This window comes from Nannospalax galili, unplaced genomic scaffold, assembly GCF_000622305.1.
Source record: "Nannospalax galili isolate Female #2095 unplaced genomic scaffold, S.galili_v1.0 scaffold1398, whole genome shotgun sequence".
In the NCBI taxonomy this organism is placed as follows: Eukaryota; Metazoa; Chordata; class Mammalia; order Rodentia; family Spalacidae; genus Nannospalax; species Nannospalax galili.
This window is the reverse complement of record NW_008342016.1, coordinates 858,888-878,803: the sequence shown is the minus strand read 5'-3', so window position 1 is coordinate 878,803 and position 19,916 is coordinate 858,888. Positions and strand designations below refer to the sequence as shown.

The window sequence follows — 19,916 nt, the reverse complement described above, 5'->3', positions numbered from 1 at the left end:
AAAAGCCAATTAACCAGAAAATGCTTACAATGTGCCACATGTTGTCATCAGACCAAGTTTCCTTATCTGTGGTTCAATCAATAACAGTAGGTCACTGGAGTCACTAAATCTCTTCTCCCCTTACTGCAACTTAAGGGATCTCACTGTATTTTAAGTGGATAAAGAGTTCAAACTTTGAATCTTTTACAGTGTACAGTTAAAGAAAATCTAGTCTTAGCTGGGCGTGGTGGCACATGCATTTTACCCCAGCACTTGGGAGGCAGAGGCAGGAGGATCTCTGTGAGTTCAAGGCCAGCCTGGTCTACACAGCATGTTCCAGGCCACTTGGGGCTACAGGGATCCAAAGCTCTTGCCTGACCTCTGCAGCATGAGAGCACACATGCAGGCAATATACTCATACACACATAGTAAAAATCATTTTAAAAAGAAGGAAATCTAGTATTTCAATTAAAAATTAATAATCTCCATAGTGTTGCAGAATTAAAGATCTTTCCCAATGAAATCCATCAGGTGGTTAGGAATGAGGACATTCACTTGTAATCCCAACATCTGAGAGGTTGAGGTAGGAAGTTCATGAATTCAAGCCAACCTGAGCTACATAGGGAGCCCCTGTCTTGAAAGAAAAAAGGAAAGGAAAAAAAGAAAATCACAATGAAAAGTAGAATTGGCAGAAACGAAATAATCATGTTCTTCAAGATATATTGTATGGTTTTCATTGGTATTCATATTGATGAAACCAAAACACATAACAATGAAAAATTAACACTTTTATAATGTTTTATGCAGCAGCGAATAGTACATCATTAGAAAAGGGGAGTAAATGCACAAGGAGTGTTTATAACTGACTCATCTCATCAAAAATATTACAAGAGCATTTTAAAAATATTTTTAAATACCACACACTCTAAAGATAGTCAACAAGACAGAATATTCAATATATTTACTGACTATTCATTCCACACACTATGTGAGTGAGAAAGTCTTTGATTTAAAATTAGTGTTGAATTGTTTAAAGCACTGTGCTAAGTATTCAAAATAAGGGGTTTCAACAGGGACACAACTTATTTATACAGCCTTTGGTAGCTATATATAAAGTGCCATCCCTCAAACTAGACTAATTATAGTTGCTATGTGCACCCAGGGTAGATGTCAATCTCTTCTCATTCTCTTGGCCTAGAACTTGTGCTTATTTGTACAGGGTTATCACTAGTTAGTTGATGTTGACTTTAAACTTGCTATATAGCCCAAATTGGCCTCAAACTCATGATTCTCCTGCCTTCCAAGTGCTGTCCCTGCGCATGAAATACCCAACCAGTAATAGAGCCCTGTTTTCAGGAATAAACTAGCCACCTGCTTTATTTTGCATGATCTTGCTATGCGGCCCAGCCTTGCCTTCAACATGTGACCCAGGCCAGCCTCAAATTCATAGTGATCCTCTTGCCTCAGCTTCCAAAATGCTGAGATTACAAGTGAGGACCACCAGGCATGGCTTGGTAGGTTATATTCTTATTCCCAGCAACTCAACACACAGAAGTATGTCTGTGCTAGAAGGGGGCTGAGCAAAGGAAGGCCTACGCTTAGCTAAAATCATCTCACAATTCCATGCCTTACAGAAATCTTTACTAACAGCATGAAAATCATATGGAAAGATGGATAAAGAAACAATCATGTCTTCTGGTTCTGAGTCATATTTTGGGATAGAGATGGGGCTCTGTGACATAGCACTTGCCTGGCATGGGTGAGACCTGTGTTCAATCCCCAGTACTGGAGGGGAAAAGTACTGTCACTTCTATGAAACAAAGATGATGGTAGCTAACTTTCTGATTAAAAGGTTCCAAGTTGTTTAATGAATGCACCGTTGATGAATATAATCATCTTTCTCCAAGGATTCTAATGAAGTCTTTGCAAACACCAGAAAAAAATGAAATTCTACGATGGTTTCTATAAAAAGTTCTTGCTAGTTTATCCTCAAAAAATGAGTAAGGTAATGACTTCATATTTCTCATGTACTACTTACTAAGCACATAATCTATCAAGTGTTAATAGTATCAAAATGTGTATAGAGCAACACTCCAAAAGTGAAATTTTCCATCAATAACCAAATGTTCTGTCCACATATAATAGCATCATTTTAAATTCACAAAATACAAAACATTAAACATTTTTTATTGCTTCAAAACATACCTCTAAAGATGGTGAGTGCAAAGGGATGCGTCATCTGGTCTATATGGCCCAGTCTTTTTCTATCTAAACCATCAAAGGTGCTGTGTTCAATTTTATCAAAAAACGCATCTACCCAGTACAATCGCGAAGCACTAAAATAATAAAAATATTGTTATCTGCTATCCAGGAACCAGCAGGGTCTCCTGCACACTGAAGACATTTACAGTTTACATACCTATCAAAGGTTTCCAAAGTCAAATCATGCTCATTAAAATGTAAGCTTTATGGCTTTCAACAATATAGCTACTTCATTAAATGACTTCAATTGTCTGAGATAGCTTGAAATATAATTATCTTTAAGTTTGGAATTCCATTTTTCTTGATAAATCAACAAGATAACAAAAATATTGATATCGATGTTTAAAAGATGAATACAACTCTTCTCTTTTGCCCCATAAACTACTTTAGTACTATAAGCTTGTTTACCTTATTCCTATACAGACTCTTGAGAACCATACTTATTCAAAATTCCCCCAAAGTATGAACAAATATACACTTGTTGACTGATTCATTCCAAGAATTTGCTATCCTCAAGATGCCTCTAAAAAGAAATTAAACACAGCGTATACTTCATCAGATCTCAAACTTCTAATAGGGTTTGGACTTGACCTTCCACAAAGTCCTGTCATTCTGCTGCTTCTAGAAATTTTCTCAGAATATTTAGAAATGAATGCATTGTCTCCTGCATCATTCAACATCCACAACCAGTACCAATTAGTGATTTAAAAGTTTCAGAAGGCACACAGTACCCATTTCCTTACCCCATCCTGATACCCCATGTCCAGCATGCCTCCTATATAAGTAAAATTCAGACGATATCTACTCACCCCCAATCAATGGCCAAGCCGTTGGGCCATCCCAGAGTAGTGTTCACTACAGGCATAAGGTGAGATCCATCACTCCATGCTCTCATAATTTTAGCAGGACGGAACCAATCACTGAAGAATATATACCTAGAAAAAGTGAGAATAAATCAAGAATGTTAATACTGGAAAAAAGGACATGACTTAGAGGGATTTATAGAGACTTATAATTAGTTTTATTTTTTGTATATGCTATCAAGCTTGGCAGATTTAGTGTGTAATATTTAATTCTGAGTTACAATTTCATCAATAAAGCTAGGCCTAGTGGTACAGGCCTTTAGTTCCAGCACTTGGGAGGCAGAGGCAGGCCTCTGCTGTGAGGCCAGTTTGAGATGTATATAGTGAGTTCCAGGCCAATTAAGGCTACAAATATGCAATCAAAGTCACAAATATAGCAAGACTCTGCCTTAAAAAGGAAGGAGCTGGGTGTGATGGCACATGCCTTTAATCCCAGCACTCAGGAAACAGAGGCAGGAAGATCTCTGTGAGTTCCAAGCCAGCCTGGTCTACACAGTGAGTTCCAGGCCAGCTGGGGCTACAGACAGACCTTGTCTCAAAAAGATCAAAAAAAGAGGAGGAGGGAGGGAAGGAGGGAGAGAAAGAGAGAGGGAGGGAGGAAGGGAAATAAAACAAAAATGAAAAACCATTCATCATTTCCTGTGTTACCAATTAGTATGGGTGTCAGGATAATAAAACTTCCCACTCTAACTCTGAAACAGCATCTTACCTAAAGCATCTTTTTCTCTTTCATACAACCCCTAGGTATCAAAGCCAATCATTTCCAGTTAAAAATAAAATTATTTCCAGTTAAAATAAAAAGGTCATTAGGAAAGAATTTAACAGCTTTTTTAAAACCAAATGTCCTTAGCCGGCATGGTGGCACATGCCTTGCAGACGCAGATGGATCTCTGTGAGTTCAAGGCCAGCCTGGTCCACATAGTGAATTCCAGGACAGCTGGGGCTACAGGGAGACCCTGTCTCAAAAAGACCAAAAAAAAAAAAAAAAAGTTAAAACCAAATGTCCAAGATTATATGAGGATAAATTCATTTTAAAATTAAAGTTTAGGGCTGGAGCGATGCCTCAGCGGTTAAGAGCATTGACTACTCTTGCAGAGGACCCAGGTTCGATTCCCAGCATCCACATGGCATCTATGAACTGTCCTTAACTCTAGTTCCAGGGGACTAGGAAGCCCTCTTCTGACCTCCGTGGCATTGCACAACACGGGTGCACTCACATACATGCAGGCAATACACTCATACACATAAAATAAAAATAAAAATATTTTTAAAATCAACAGTTTATCTATAGATAGGGCTTATTATAAATATATCATCCATTTTTACAAAAACTACAAAATGAACACTCCAGAGATAATAAACAGACTTTGTTGGGGAAAAAAATTTTGGGTCTGGACAGGTCTAGAGTTGGAGTACAGCTCTCGCTTAATAGTCTGAGTCACTTTTCCTCCCTGAGCCAGAGACCCATTCTCTCAGAAGTGGGTATTATACACGACTCCTTCACAAAATGGCTTGTGATTAGTGATGAGATGATACATTTAAAGCACCCCCTATGTGAGGGAATCGACTTCATTGAGTCACCAGCTGTTGTCAAATGTGACTACATATCTCAGGCCTATTCTGACAAACATGTTAGCCACTGAAGGTAGAACTGGTCTGAAAACCTCTTACTAGATGATTAAAGGGTTTTGTCAAAGCTTCATATCAGTGCATTAAAGCAGCTCAAGAATTTGAGTCTTCCTCGACAATTCTGCTTCATTCCTTCCCTACCAAACCGAGGAACATTTTTGGTCCTCTGTAATTGTGCCAAAAGGGATCAAATCGAAGGTGATTAAGCTACATGATTCAATCTTATACTTGCTGAATTCGCCAAATCACTTTTCCATCACTGTAAAAGGCATTCAGTTCCAAGCTCTTAGAAGAACATGAATTCACATACCCAGCAGTAGGATGTACCACAATGGACCGTGGGTTGTTTAAATTCTTGACTATTTCTCGCCTCGACTTATCAGCTAGCTTCATGACAGTGACACTCTTTAGTGAAGCATCTGTCCAGTAGAGATTCCTTGAAATCCAGTCAAAAGCCAAACATTCAACATTAGCCACCCTGTTAGCTGCGAGAATTTCTCTTCCTATAAGTAAAAAGTATGGATATGTGTTAACCTAATCATACAAGACAAATTTCCCAACTGCTGCATATTTAAATTTTGTATCAAAGGGCATATTTCAGAAACATGTGTGGAATTCTTTAAAAGAAAAAAAAAAATCTGTAAACTACTGAGCAATGATGAGAGAAACCTAGAATCTATCCCTTCCCCAAAGCTTGAATCTCAAGGAGCAGAGATGATACTGATAAACAGAACCAGGAGCGGTGTGGGCTGGATTTACCCCCTTGTTCAACTTTCCAGAAAAAAATTTCTCATTGCAGAACATCTGAAAAAGAGATACCTGTGTTCACCTACTACCACCCTGAGACGGCTCTGATGAGCTGACACTGCCAGGTACCACCAGGGGTAGCCTGCAGGCATTACAGCCCAACTCTCAAAAGACTTTCAGCAGATGAAGTTGCCAAGACTGGAAAAGACCAGCAAAGAAACCAGACAGGGAATCAGAACTGGCTACAGGGGAAAACTTTACATTCTTCTGTGAAAAGTTTATGCCTCTTCTTTTTTTCTGCTGAAGAAAACTCCCTGAGAATAAGCACATCTCTCTGCTTTGCTGCCCTAGTCCTTTTTCCATTCATCTTTTCACCTGATTATGAAAAGGAAGCCTTGCCGGGTGTGGTGGCACACGCCTTTAATCCCAGCACTTGGGAGGCAGAGGCAGGCAGATCTTTGTGAGTTCAAAGCCAGCCTGGTCTACATAGTGAGTTCCAGGACACCTGGGACTACAAGGAGGCCCTGTCTCAAAAAGAGAAAAAAAAAGGAGGTCTTCATCATATATTTAGGAAACATAATATTGTTCATAAAAGTATGTATTAATTGAGCACTTACTATGGGCCAGGAACTGTTACAAGAACTTTATGTAGATCATTCATTCTCACCAGTTTTATGCATGAGGAAACTGGGCAACGGACAAGCAAAGCATTTGGGAAAGCATGTACGCACATCATATGCGAGGGCATGACAAGTTGGATGTATGAAGAGGGTTCCAGAGGAAGCAGAGTCTTGAGGATCATGGAGACAGACTAGAACTCCACAAGGCCTTGCAGCATAGCTGGAGGTTAATGGTTAGTGAGAGAGACTGAAGGAAAGAGGATTCAAAGGACCATCAGGTTGGTACTCCAAGAGCTTTCAGGCCCACCTGTCATTTTTAAAATACAGTTTTTCAAGAAAAAAAAAAAGAGGGAAAAGAAATACAGCCTGAGCCGGGGGTAGCATCCCAGTACTTGGGAAGTTAAGGCAAGAGGATGACCAGCCTGGGCTACTCAAGGACAGCCAGGGCTCCATAATGAGATCCTGGCTCAAACAAAAAAAAAAGATTCAATCTCATTTATAAGATGACTTGTTTTGAAAATAAAGGAATGGTGAGGTATCTGGGATGGTGGCTCGGTCCTGTAATCAGCACTCAAGACGCTGAGACAGGAGGATTGATGCAAATTCCAGGCCAGCCTGAGCTACAGACCCTTTCTCAAAAGTGGGGGGAGGGGCGGGAAATAGGGAAGGGCAAAACAACTATTTCTTAATTTAGCAAATGCAGTAAACATGTTGCATAAGGAATGGATACAAACTTACACTGAATGAATTATTAGTCGCAATAGGTAGAACAAACACAACATATGTCCCCACATGCACACTTCCTCACCTGTGCCATCAATCTTTTGTTTATAAATTATATCTTTTGATGTGTCTGAGTAAAAGATGGTGCTGTGCTGGGCATCAAAATCAAGCCCAATAAAAAAAGCAGGACTCCCGGAGACTGGAACCATGACATCTTCCTGGGTGGAGAGGGTGAGCGGAATCCCACGCACAGCCATTTGGGATGAAAAGAGCAGGAAGTTCTTCACAGCTGTAGGAAGAGGGACCTACACAGTCAGTTACAGCTCAGCTCTGGCCCTCCCCAAGTTCCAGAGACATTGTGTTCCTAAAGTACAGTTGATAATCAAGAAATAGAATTCTGAAATAAATATAGCATATACATTTATAGTAAACATAACTGGAAACACCAGTCTAGAAGGAGATTACACATCTTAAAGGCTTCTTCCTTTGCTTCTCTTTTCATAAGGACATATTCATTATAGCAAGTGATGAGTTTCATCATGGCATTTTCATATACATGTGTCATGCATTAATGCTCATATCCCCTCCCATTACCTTCTCTTGTATGTCGGGGATGCACTCCTGAGAGGGGAGGCCAGAGGAGGTATCCTCTCTCGTGCTCCACCTTACTCACCTGAGACAAGGTCTCTCACTGAATATGAAACCCACCATTTTTTTTGTTTAGTGCAGGGGTTATAGCCATACAAGGCCACATCCATTTTTTCTCTTTTTTTGTAGCTTTCTATTTTTGTTTTTTTTAAGTCTTTTTGAGACAGGGTCTCCCTGTAGCCTCAGCTGGCCTAGAACTCATTATGATAAGAACTTGGGAGGCAGAGGCAGGCGAATCTTTGTGAGTTCAAGGCCAGCCTGGTCTACATAGTGAGTTCCAGGACAGCTGGGGCTACAGGGAGACCCTATCTCAAAAAGACCAAAAAAAAAGTCAAGGCGAGCAGCAGCGTTATAGAAATATATTTCATCAGCAGCTGAGACCCAGGAAATAGAGATGTACAGACAACCCAAGGAAAAGGGAATGCTTTGATAGAACAGGAACACAAAGGCTGAGAAAGATGAAAGGAGTGAACTGAGAACTGGAAACTTTTGGAATATATCGAAAAAGCCAGAAGTCAGAAAATGGGATGGATGCTTCCCATCCCAAAGTTAAGGCTACGTCTACAGTGCAAACACCAAGGCTGGAGTGTAGCTCTGTGTTTGCTTATCATGTTCAAGACTCAGGTTCTACCCCCAGCACTGAAAAACTAGGGGAGGTACAAACCCAATGTCCCAATGTGGTGGTACACACCTGTAATCTCAGCACTCAGGAGGCTCAGGCAGGAGGATTATGAGTACCAGGCCAGCCTAGACTATATAAGGAAACTGTCTCAAGAACAAAAAACATAGAAATAGAAAATAAATCATATTCAATCATATGAAAAATTTAATAATAAAAGGAGATAAAGTTTTCTGGAAACAAATGGAAAAGACAAATAAAAGGAAAATCCCGAAGGCCAGAAATCTCCATCTTCAGACATAGTTCTGTATACCGAGAAGAATTCAGACAGTGAGCTGGCCCGGTGCAGAGCACAGACAGTCTGGGAAGAGGCATGGACACACAAACCCTGTGATGCCCGCTGAGAAGACAGAGCAGGTTTCTTACCCACACAGTGGCTCTCGTCGGTATCCAGTTTAAAGCCAAATTTGCATTTGCACCGGTAGCCCAGGCCTCCATTATCTGTCCTATGGCTGAGAACACAGATCTGCTCACAGCCCCCATTGTTATTTCCACATGGATTGGTAGCTGGGGGGAAACAAAGGATGAAAATGCAATGAGGGAAAAAAAAAAGCACAAAGCACCTGCAAGGTCACAGCTCCAGAGCCATCTCTCCTAATTACTACTGTGCACTCAGGTCTGGCCACCCTAACCCTTCAGCTCCTTTGCTGCTAGCCATCTACTCTCAACCTGGTAGTGGCAAAATCAGGACTCCTGCAACTGATAAACCATGAAATTCTTTTCCCATAATAATTATGTCACAGTCTGCTAGCCTCCATGGTTAGAAATAACTGTTCCTTTCAAGTATTTTTAAAGCCTTTATGGCTATTGTTTTTATTCAGAAACTATCCAAATAACTATTAAAGAAAATGTAACACCAATAACTCTAAGATATGAATATTGTTATCCCAGCAGGCTCCAAAACTGCCCAAGATTATTCAGTATTTGGCTTATGTCCAGATCTGATTCCCAAACCCTCCAATGCCACACTCAGAAGGCTGCCAACACCAAAGTCTCTTCATCTGCTTTTTAAATTGTCTTCTGATCCTCTGACTTATTCTTGTGAAACTCTTGCTCCCTCAGGTGGGTTGATTTGGGAAACAACAGCCAGACATCATTCTGATCGACATAATGGAAATAATCTTGATAACTGACAGAATAAGGGCAGCTATGAGCTCAGGAGTTGAGTTAAAAACTATTTCAGAGAATTCCATAATGTTTCTAGGCAAGTATATATTTTTCCAGATTGATTATGTTAAATGTTATTCATCTGAATATATCATTTCTAGTGTGTGTGGTTTTGTTTCCTTTAAAAAAAAAAAAAATCTAAGCTGGGCATGGTGGCACATTCCTTTAATCCCAGCACTTGGGAGGCAGAGATAGGTGGATCTCTGTGAGTTCAAGGCCAGCCTGGTCTCCATTAGCGAATCCAGGCCAGCTGTGGCTACAAGGAGACCTTTTCTCAAAAAGACCAAAAAAAAAAAAAAAATCTAATTACTTTATAGTCTTTCTCCATAAATCTAATTACTTTATAGTCTTTCTCCATCCTAAATAGATTAGTTAACAAGAAAGTTTTAAAAAAAAATGTGATTCACCAAATCTGTCTACCAATATCACCTTGGTTGTTGTATAAGCAAATACTGAAAAGTACCACATACAGTGCAGATGGACATGTCAAAGCTCAACTTAAAACACAGCTATTTTTTAAATAAATAACGAAAGACGCCAAACACATTTGGCCCATAACAGACCTAATGCAAACAGAAGAAAGATGACAAACATATACATCAAAGAAGAAAATGGGGAGGTGAAGAGATGGCTTAGCAATTGAGAGCACTGTCTGCTCTTGTAGAGGACCCAGGTTTGGTTTCCAGCCCCCACATGGTGGCTGACAGTCCTTAACTCTAGTTTCAGGGGATCTGATATCGTCTTCTGACATGTGGGTGCACTAACATACACAAAAAACTCATACACATAAAAATAATTTTAAAAAATTAATAAAACTGAACTAATCCTAACTAAAATGAACATACGTAAGTTTCCTCTGTCAGGTCTCAAATAAAATAAACAGCAGGTTTGCAATTAGGAGCTTTCTCCCAGTAGAAATAGGTGGTATAGTTTGTTTGCTGCTAGACCCCAGGATCTCGAATACACTACAGGAGCTAATAAACTTTTATTCAATGAAACTTTGTTTCTTCTAGATTTTTTATCTTAGTTTTAAAATAATCCATGTCAATTTTTTCAAATGCTCATGACTTTTAGAAGCAATTTCTGAAGGTCTGGCAACTCTTCATCTATTTAAGAAGGGCACTCAAATTTCATGAGTTCTTTCATCAATACTATCCATAGCTATGAGAAAACTTTTTTTTTTTTTTTTTGGTTTTTTTTTGAGACAGGGTCTCCCTGTAGCCCCAGCTGGTCTGGAACTTGCTATGTAGATCAGGCTGGCCTTGATCTCATGAGATCTGCCTACGTCTCCTGGGATTAAAGGCATATGCCACCACACCTGGCAGGCTATAAGAAAACTTTTACAGTACCAAATAGGATGATTGTTGTTGGGGGCCTTACCATTGGGCTGCCTGAGACCATGGTAAACAGTCACTCCATAGGGCCTCAGTGAAGACTGGTGGTGCACTTGGGGGTTGGTCTCTGTGAACTTGTTTGCCCTCATCACAGCCATCTTTGTCCAATCAGTGAAGAACACATGTTCTTCAAACAAGCTTATTCCGAAGGGGTGAGGAACTCGGGAGCCACCGTGAACTACTGTCTTCCTGTTCCAAAAGAAACAGGCATGTATCACACCATTGCTGCTTGTTTTGCTTTATTTTTACTGAAGGTGTAATTTGCCCAGTTGAATGCCTAAAAAGCTAAATCATTTCTTGTTATATATAGAATATATGTTGCTTCACATATAAAAGGCTAAGATATAAGAGAGTATTTTAAATTCCACAGATGGATAAATATGGTATAGGCTAGAAATCTGGTGACAGATGCTCCAGCAGTCATTTCCCACTGCACCATGGGCCATTCTTCAGTGCCTAAAGGCAAGACCACGGATAGCAAAAGTAAAAGCCTGCTAAACACCCAGTGCTACCATTCTTACACATCTGATTGACAGGAGCTGTCAACATGTCAGACCTCTAGCAGAAGCCACTGCCCAGGCCTGCTTAAGTAGAAAGAAAACAAAACAGAAAATGCTAAGTAAAGGGATTAATTCTACTGTGCCTGCCATGACCTGATAACAGTGGTTCAGTAAGACCCAAGAGTGAAGTAAGGTAGAGGGTGATTCCAGAGGGAAAACTCTTTTCTACAAAGTACAAAGGCCTGAATAAAAAAATGTTACCAATCCTTGAAAATAATTAAACAGTGTAATAGGGGTCTTAAAAAAAGACGGGGATGCTAAAGTTGAGAAACATGAAGAAAGAAAACAAAAGAAATCTAAGCTAGTGAGTTAGCCTGCACTTTAAAACCCTGAATGATGACTTACAACATTAAGGTGAGTGTAGGGACCAGACACAGTGGTCTGCACCTGTGAACCCACCACTCAGAAGGTGGAGGCCGGAGATTTCCAAGTTTCAGGACAGACTTTGCCACATGGCATAAACTTGTCTAAAAAACACTTTTTTCTTTTCAGTTGACAATTTCCTGAACTTTCAGTGTTACTGACTAGCAAAGCAAGAGGCACTGACTTCCTGAGGGCAGCTGTACTCTAGAGCTTTAACATTTCTTTGATGTTTCTCCACAGGAAACCACTCAGTTAAGATCTTTCCTGTTTAGCATATAATATTGATAGTAAAGTACAAGCTGAAACACAACACTGAAAGAGAAAAAAATTAGTTCTGTTTTATTTTTTTTTAAGTTTTATTTTTATTTTATGTGTTTATGTGTACTGCCTGCATGTAGGTAAGTGCACCCATGTCGTGCAATGCCCGTGGAGGTCAGAAGAGGGTGTCAATCCCTTGGGACTGGAGTTACGGACAGTTGTTAGCTGCCATGTGGGTGCTGGGATTCGAACCCCGGTCTTCAAGAGCAACCATTGTTCTTAACCGCTGAGCCATCTCTCCAGCCCTCAACTGCTTTTTTTTTTTTTTTTTTTGGTCTTTCTGAGTCAGGGTCTCCCTGTAGCCCTAGCTGGCCTGGATTCGCTATGGAGACAAGGCTGGCCTCAAACTCAGAGATCCACCTGCCTCTGCCTCCCATCTACTTCCTCTTCCTCCCATCTACTGGCATATACCTCCATTCCCAGATTTTCATTTTAATCGAGATAAGGAAAGGTATTAGAGGAGGTGAATAAGAACAAAGCATGACTGCACATATATGAAAATGTCATGTATTATTTTGTATGCCAACTAAAAAAATTAGAAAGAAAAGATTTTTCAGAGGCTCTTCTTTTTCCTGTGCCTATGTCTGTGTCTGTGTGTGAGAGATGTGTATATGAGTGTAGGCATTCACATGCCATGGCCTTCCCCATGGGATCCAGGGATCAAATTCAGGTAGTTAGGCTTGTCCAGTAAGAGTTTTTAACCCTCTGAGCCTCTTACCTACCCCATGGGGTATGTCTTTCTTTATGAGAAACTCTCTTTCTCTTAAACTTCATACTTAAAATCTGTATTAAAAGATCTTTATTAGTTGGAGAGATGGCTCATAACTTAAGAGCACTGGCTGCTCTTGCAGAGGAACCACATTCAGTTCCCAACACCCACACAGGGGATCTTATGCCCTCTTCTGGCTTCCACAAGCATTGCATGACATGAGTGCTCTTACATGTAGGTAAAACACTCATATGCATAAAATAATAAATAAATCAAAAAAATTTAGTTGAACGTGGTAGCACACCCCTTTGGTCCCAGCACTCAGGAGGCAGAGGAGGGGGATCTCTGTGAAATCAAGGCTAGCCTGGCCTACCTAGTGAGTTCTAGGCCAGCTGGGGCTACAGAGAGACCTGTGTTAATAGCACTCAAAAAAGATTGATGCTTTTTTTATTGAATTATGTTCTCAGTATGGCAACTAGTCTTAGTGATAGGAAGTCAAAGTACTAATTCCCAATCATTTCATTTAACCAGGCAGAGATTATTCAAAGAATAAGTAATGAGCAGGAAACTGTGATACCATCCTTACAAAATATAGATTAAAAAAAGAACAAAGCTAGACTATCCCTTTCAAAAATAAATAAATAAAAACATTTGGAAAAATTAGATTATCCAGTCTACTTAAAGTAACTCCTGGTTTTAAAAAAAAATTGTCTGGGTGTGGTACCACACATCTATAATGCTAGCACTTAGGAGGCAGAGGCAGGACAACGATGAGTTCAAGGTCAACCTGTTCTTCCTACTCAGTTCCAAGCCAGCCAGGGTTACATAGAAAGACAATGTCTCAAAATAAACAAATAAATGAACACTATCTTTGAAAATACTAATATAAGAAGATCAAAGGCTCCAGGCATGGTGGCACACGCCTTTAATCCCAGCATGGAGGAGGCAGAGGCAGGCTGGTCTAACATAGTTGGGGTTACAGGGAGACCCTGTCTCAAAAAGACCCCCCAAAAAAATCAAAAGGTAATAATATAGGTGTAGGGGCCTGGAGAGATAACTCGGTGGTTAAGAACACTGGTTGTTCTTGCAGAAGGTCCAGGTTTGAATCCCAGCACCCACATGGCAGCTAACAACTGTCCGTAACTCCAGTCCCAGGGGACAGCCTCTTCTGACCTCTGTGGGCACTGCACAACAAAGGTGCACTTTACCTACATGCAGGCAATACACGCATACACATGAAATAAAAATTTTAAAAATTAAAAAAAAACATAATATAGGTGTAGTACACAGAGTACACAGCTATAATGCCAGTACTCTGGAGACAGGTGAACAGAAGTTCAAGGTCATCCTTGGCTATATAGTGCATTCAAGACCATAGAAACAAAGGATTTCTCCAGGCTGGGGTACACTCCGTGGTAGAACAGGCATGAAGCTTGGACTTCAATCCCTAGACCCCCAAAATAGAACAAGAAACAAAGAATTTCTGCTGGAAGTGTGAAATTTAAGAGCAAAGTAAACCCAACTAATTTCCATGGATAGTCAAGTAAATAATTTTACAAGTATGTATTTGTTGAAATATTGAAGTTTTTAAAGTAAAATGGTCTTGGTCTGAGGAAGTAAAGCTTAAGGGATTCAGGAACGAAAACATGCTATGACATGTCACACATATGCACACAATAAATAAATACATTTTTTTAAAAGAACTCAAGTTAACAAAACTCAAGGCTGGTCACTTTAGGCGATTATCTACACACAGGTCAATCAATAGCATCAACCAACAAGATGATATTTCAATTGAAGTCCTTCAGTTTTATACACTTTCCCCAAGTTTATAAAGCCAATAAAAACAAATACAAAAAAGCCACATCTCTTACCTTTGGATTCCATCGTACGTAACAGTTTCAATGTAGTCATATCGGCAGTCCACCCAGTAAATACGCCTAGACACCATATCCAGAGTGATCCCAGCAGGCCACCCCAACTTTGTCTTTACCAAGTCTCTCCTATTACTGCCATCCATGAAAGCTCTTTCCAACTTAGGCTGCCCAGAAAGGCTCATCCAGTCTGAGAAAAACAAATAGCTACAAAAAAAGAGCAGAAGATGAAAGGGTCTGTTTCAAGTAACTGGAAAATATTATCCTAGACAGAGTGTTTGGATCAATGGGATTTCCCACTGACCAACAAAACCACGGCAGTATAGAGAAACAGAAATAAGGAACTAAAAAAGTATCCTTTAAGAAAAGACTATGGGGGCTGGAGAGCACTCAGTGGTTAAGAGCACTGACTGCTCTTGCAGAGGACCTAAGTTCGATTCCCACATGGCAGCTAACCAGTAACTCCAGTTCCAGGGGATCCAACTCTCTCTTCTTATCTCTGCAGGCATTGCACCGCATGGATACACTTACACATGCAAGCAATACACTCATACACATAAAATAAAAATAATAAATTGTTAGAAATTAAAATTAAAAAAGACTATGGCCAGGCGTGGCGGCACTCACTTCCAGCTAGAGGCCAGCCTGGCTGAGCAGGACAGCATAAGGAGACCCTGTCTCACTGGGCATGGTGGTATATGTCTATAGGACTTGAGAAGCTGAGGCAGAAGGATCTTGAGCTTGAAGCAAGCTATATAGCAAGATCCTGTATCAAAAACCAAAACAAACCAGCCATAAAAGCCATCAGGAAAACCAACAACACCAAATAGCAACTACTAAATCATACCTGGTGGCCTAAAGTTTTATATTCACCTTAACTTTTTCTTGACTCTTTCAATCCTCTTTATGTATCACCAAGAAAACTTATAAATGCATTTTTGAAAGAGCTCTCAAAGGCTGGAAAGATGTTGAGGTAGTTAAGAGAACTTGCTGTGCAGATGACCCAGGTTCTGGCCTCCTTGGGCACTGCACACACATGGTGTACGTACATATATGCTAACACTAACACACATAAAATAAAATTTTAGAAAAAGAGTTCTCATAGGGTGGCCTGGAGGTGCATACCTTTAATCCCAGCATTGGGGAGGGAGAGGGAGGTAGAGATCTGTGAGATGGAGGCCAGTCTGGTCTACATAGTGAGTTCCAGGCCAGCTAGGGCTGCAGGGAGACCGCGTCTCAAAAAAAAGGACCAAAAAAAAAAAAGCCCTCAAGCTATCACCCTTAGTCTTCCAATCAGCCCACAGAACATTTCCATACTTTAAGCAAGGGAAAGGGAAGCTGATACAACAGAGCAATCACTAGCAACCAATAGCTAAGTAACCAGAAGGTCTAAGAAAACAGCCCCCCAAAACTCTTCTCAAATATGGAGATCCAGAACATTTGCATTCAAACCTGAAGGAAAGTTGGCGGGGTCAGTCTGGTGGGTTGTCACCCTGAGCAAGTTATAATGAAACGACTAACATGAAACCTCAACACCTCCCCCTTAACAAGAAGGTACCAAAAGGAATTCTTCAAATGACTTTCCCTCTTTCAAAGAAATTTTTCAGCTAGTCTACTGTAATCAGGGTGAAGCATAGTAGGGTTGAATTGTAGTAATCACACTAAATCAGAGCACACAGCTAGGCAAATGTGGTAATACTAAGAACAAAATTCTTAACACATCAAGTATTTCCCGCACACCAGTAACTATGCTTGGATTAAATATCTCCATATGAGGGGATACTTAGTGAACTCTTAAACCTTCCATGCCCAGAAATCAAATATACATGGGTTCTAGCGTACAGAACCTAAAAGAACTCCAAATTAACTTCCAATTAACGCAGTGGGGGATGGGTTCTGGACGAGGGACAGGAATTGGTGCACTCTCATGCCACTTACCCCACAGTTGGGTCCAGGGCAATTCCTCTAGGATACCCTAAGTTTTCAGTTATAAGAGTAACACGTTGACTTCCATCCAAATTTACCATATCTATGCGGTTGACCTTGGTCTCTACCAGATAAAGTTTATTATTGACCCAGTCCACAGCCAGATTCTCTGGAGCATCAATAGACTCATTCAGAACTTCTCGTATATTTAAGCCATTAATGTCAACTGAAAAAACCTGAAAGTCACAATCAGTACATACTGTCAGTATGATCTCATGTACTGTTTTCCTATACCTCATTTAGTATATATTTTGAAGAATTTGTAACCTGAAACTGAAAAACAAAAAGGTTGATTTAAGGCTGGCCATTATGTTTTTACATTGTGAGTTAACAAAAGCATGTAAAGGGCAAATAAGTAGTTGGATTTTGTGGTGTTCATTTTGCCTTGTTTTCATTCTTATATTAAGCCTGCATTTCTCATTCTTGGTCATTATTGGAAGTTTAACTAGAAGGGCTGAAGAGAAGTCTCAGTGGTTAAGAGCATTTACTGCTCTTCCAGAGGACCCACATTTAGTTCTCAGCACCCACAATGGGCTCACAACCAACTGTAACTCCAGCTCCAGAAGATCTGACACCCTCTTCTGGCCTCCACAGGTACCTGCACTCAACATACACATACCCATAAACGGACACATATTCATAAAACTGAAACTACAAAAAGTTTTTAATTTAACCAGAGTATAGATGTTTTTGGTAGAGATGGTGCTGGTTTGTTTTGATTTTTAGTTATATTCAAATCAGAATTGCTAATAACCAAAATTGTCAACTTAAAAGAAAATTTGTGTTATCACTTAATTGAATTAGAATCTTACTCATGCATAATGGGTTACATAGTAAAGGAACTGTAACAGGAATAAAATTCCACATCCCTTTAGTAGTCTCTAGTATCTATGTTTTAAAAATCTGTATTGTATTCAAAATAATAAAATCAATTACTCTCTAAGCAAGACAATGTAATGAAATTTTGGTCATTGCATAAAATACTGCCAATATTTCTTACCCAACTCTCAATTACAGTTCCATGTAGAAGATGCAGGTAAAAAATCTGATTTTCATCATCCAGGAAAGCAGAATACTTTTTTATATTTTAAATGATCAAGTTTCAAAATGACCACAAAATATCTAAGTTTGAAAGAAGGTCTACTATTTCTTTTAATTAGGCTTTTGGACTCCTTTTTGAATAAAATTAAAAGTTGCTCAAGGCTAATCCATATAATAGACGTCTTTGTTCAATAGGTCACATGTAATAGTATAGCAGGGAAAAGGTGCTGATTAACATAAAATATCTCAAGGGCCTTTTTTGTTAGAAAACAAAGGAATTTTCCCCTCTACTCCTCCCAAAATGAAAAGCTATCAACACTTTGTTCTTTAGGTTCTATTCAGCTCCCAAGCTACACTCTTAAAATTTCTATTTACCTTATCTTGCACAGGGTCTGTCCAAAACACTCTGTGCTGCTGATAGTGAAAATCCACACCCATGGCCACACCACGGTTTTGAGACTGTACTAGAATCCGGAAGTTCCTTCCATGAAGATCCCCAATTAGCAAATCTCGACCATTGGAGAAAATAATGGCAGCTGGACTGACTACATGTGAAGAAGAAACAATTGTCACTCCCTCTGGTGAGCAGACAGTGAAGTTACAATGGATGTGCTTGCTTTTTAAAAAGTTAGCATCTATGTTTCTTATTTGATTATAAAATAGAACTCTGAGGCAGATAGCAATTATTTTACCTATTTTACATGTGGGCAAATTGAGACACCAAGACGCTTAACCAAATATCCCTCAATCACTATGAGTAAGGGATAGAGTCTGGCAGAAATCCAAGTGTCCTATCCGCTAGTCCAATGCAGTTGTGATGACACTGAAGGGACCATATCAAGCCTCTTGATGATTTGGACACCTCACTGCCATGTATATGTATCTTCCTGTTCTGTTAAATACAGAACACGTTCTCCAAGATTACCAAGGAATCACCCAATGAAAACCTGGTGCTGGTGGATCCAAATCTGTTCTGCGTATGGTTAAGTCACTCACTGCCATCTTATTTATAGTAGCTAAAGACAGGATTTAGCAGTCCATTAGGAGGGAACTAGTTACAAAGTTGTGTATCCAAAGATGGACTATTATGACATAATAAAAAAAATAATACACACAGAGTGGTGGTTCATTCCCGTAACTGCACTCAGGAAGCTGCTGAGGCAGGAGAATTGCACCAAGTTTGAAGTCAACATGGGCTACATAGTGAGTCCTAGGCCAGTGCAGGCTACAGTGTGAGACTTTATCTCAAAAAATGCCACAAAAGAACATTGTATGCTGATATAGAAAACTCTTGAAAATATATTTAGGTACATTAGTAAAATGTAGAACTGTGTGCATAGTTTACTGGCATATATGTTAAAACAGAGTTAAATATCTATAATTAGGGGACTAGAGATGGTTCTGTGGTTAAGAGCGCTTGCTGTTCTTGCCAAGGACCTGGGTTAGTTCCCAGCACACACATGGTAACTAACAACCATTGATATCTCCAATTCCAAGGGATCTGATGTGACCTTGAACTCTTGATCTTCCTGCCTCTACTTCCCAAGTGCTGGGATTACAAGCCTGTGCCAGCATGCCAGGCTGAACATGAGCATATGACCTATTCAGAGATGAATAAATGGAAATGTTGAAAATCTAAAAAAAATCATTTGCACAAGAAATATGTAAAAACACCTAGAAATAGGGTCAATTATTGAATCACATGAGCAATACAGTTTGAGAAGGCAACCAAAACAGAGTCAAATGTGAAGTAACAGCTGGGAGATAAAGAGTTAAGGGAGCTGGACAGATGGCTCAGCACACTGGAGAGATGGAAGAGACTGGCTGCTCTTTCAGAGAACTTCACTTTGGTTCCTAGCACCCACATAACAACTGTCTGTAACTCCAGTTCCAGGGCTCCTGAGGCCCTCCTCTGACCTCCGAGGACACTGCATGCCCCAGTGCACTTAGGTACATGCAAGCAAAACACTCATATGCATAAAATAAAATTTTTTTTAATTTAAAGAGTTAAGGCCTGAGTATATACCTCAGGGGAAAGAATGAAGGAGAGAGGAAGAGTGAAGAAAGTCTACCCAGAAATCCATGGTGACAAAAATTTAGACTGAGTCCCACAAAACACCCAGAATTCAAGCATTCACAAAAAATTTACCATGTCCATTTTGAACCTTCTAAATTTTGTATAAAAAATGCCAAAATTATTTCTATAGATAGTTGTCAACTACATTTGTCAATTGAATATACCCAAGACACAATGGCCTGGGCCAATAAAGAAACCAAAAATAGTAATGAGGGCTGGAGCTATTGCTCAGAGGCTGAGTATATTCCCAAGGCCCTAGGTTCAATTCCACAGTACT

At 39.8% G+C, this 19,916-nt stretch overlaps 1 protein-coding gene across 1 annotated transcript in view; it reads right to left on the bottom strand.

Moving 5' to 3' along the window:
• Lrp2 (LDL receptor related protein 2) overlaps positions 1 to 19,916 on the bottom strand; it is a 172,310-nt gene that overhangs the window by 92,093 nt on the left and 60,301 nt on the right. The window contains exons 11-19 of the mRNA XM_008837820.3: positions 17,938 to 18,107; positions 16,474 to 16,697; positions 14,536 to 14,742; positions 10,698 to 10,900; positions 8,517 to 8,657; positions 6,909 to 7,112; positions 5,044 to 5,236; positions 3,051 to 3,176; positions 2,185 to 2,315 (exon numbers count right to left, since the gene is read on the bottom strand). Coding sequence (XP_008836042.1) covers positions 2,185 to 2,315; positions 3,051 to 3,176; positions 5,044 to 5,236; positions 6,909 to 7,112; positions 8,517 to 8,657; positions 10,698 to 10,900; positions 14,536 to 14,742; positions 16,474 to 16,697; positions 17,938 to 18,107 — 1,599 coding nt within the window. The remainder of the gene's footprint in view (positions 1 to 2,184; positions 2,316 to 3,050; positions 3,177 to 5,043; positions 5,237 to 6,908; positions 7,113 to 8,516; positions 8,658 to 10,697; positions 10,901 to 14,535; positions 14,743 to 16,473; positions 16,698 to 17,937; positions 18,108 to 19,916) is intronic.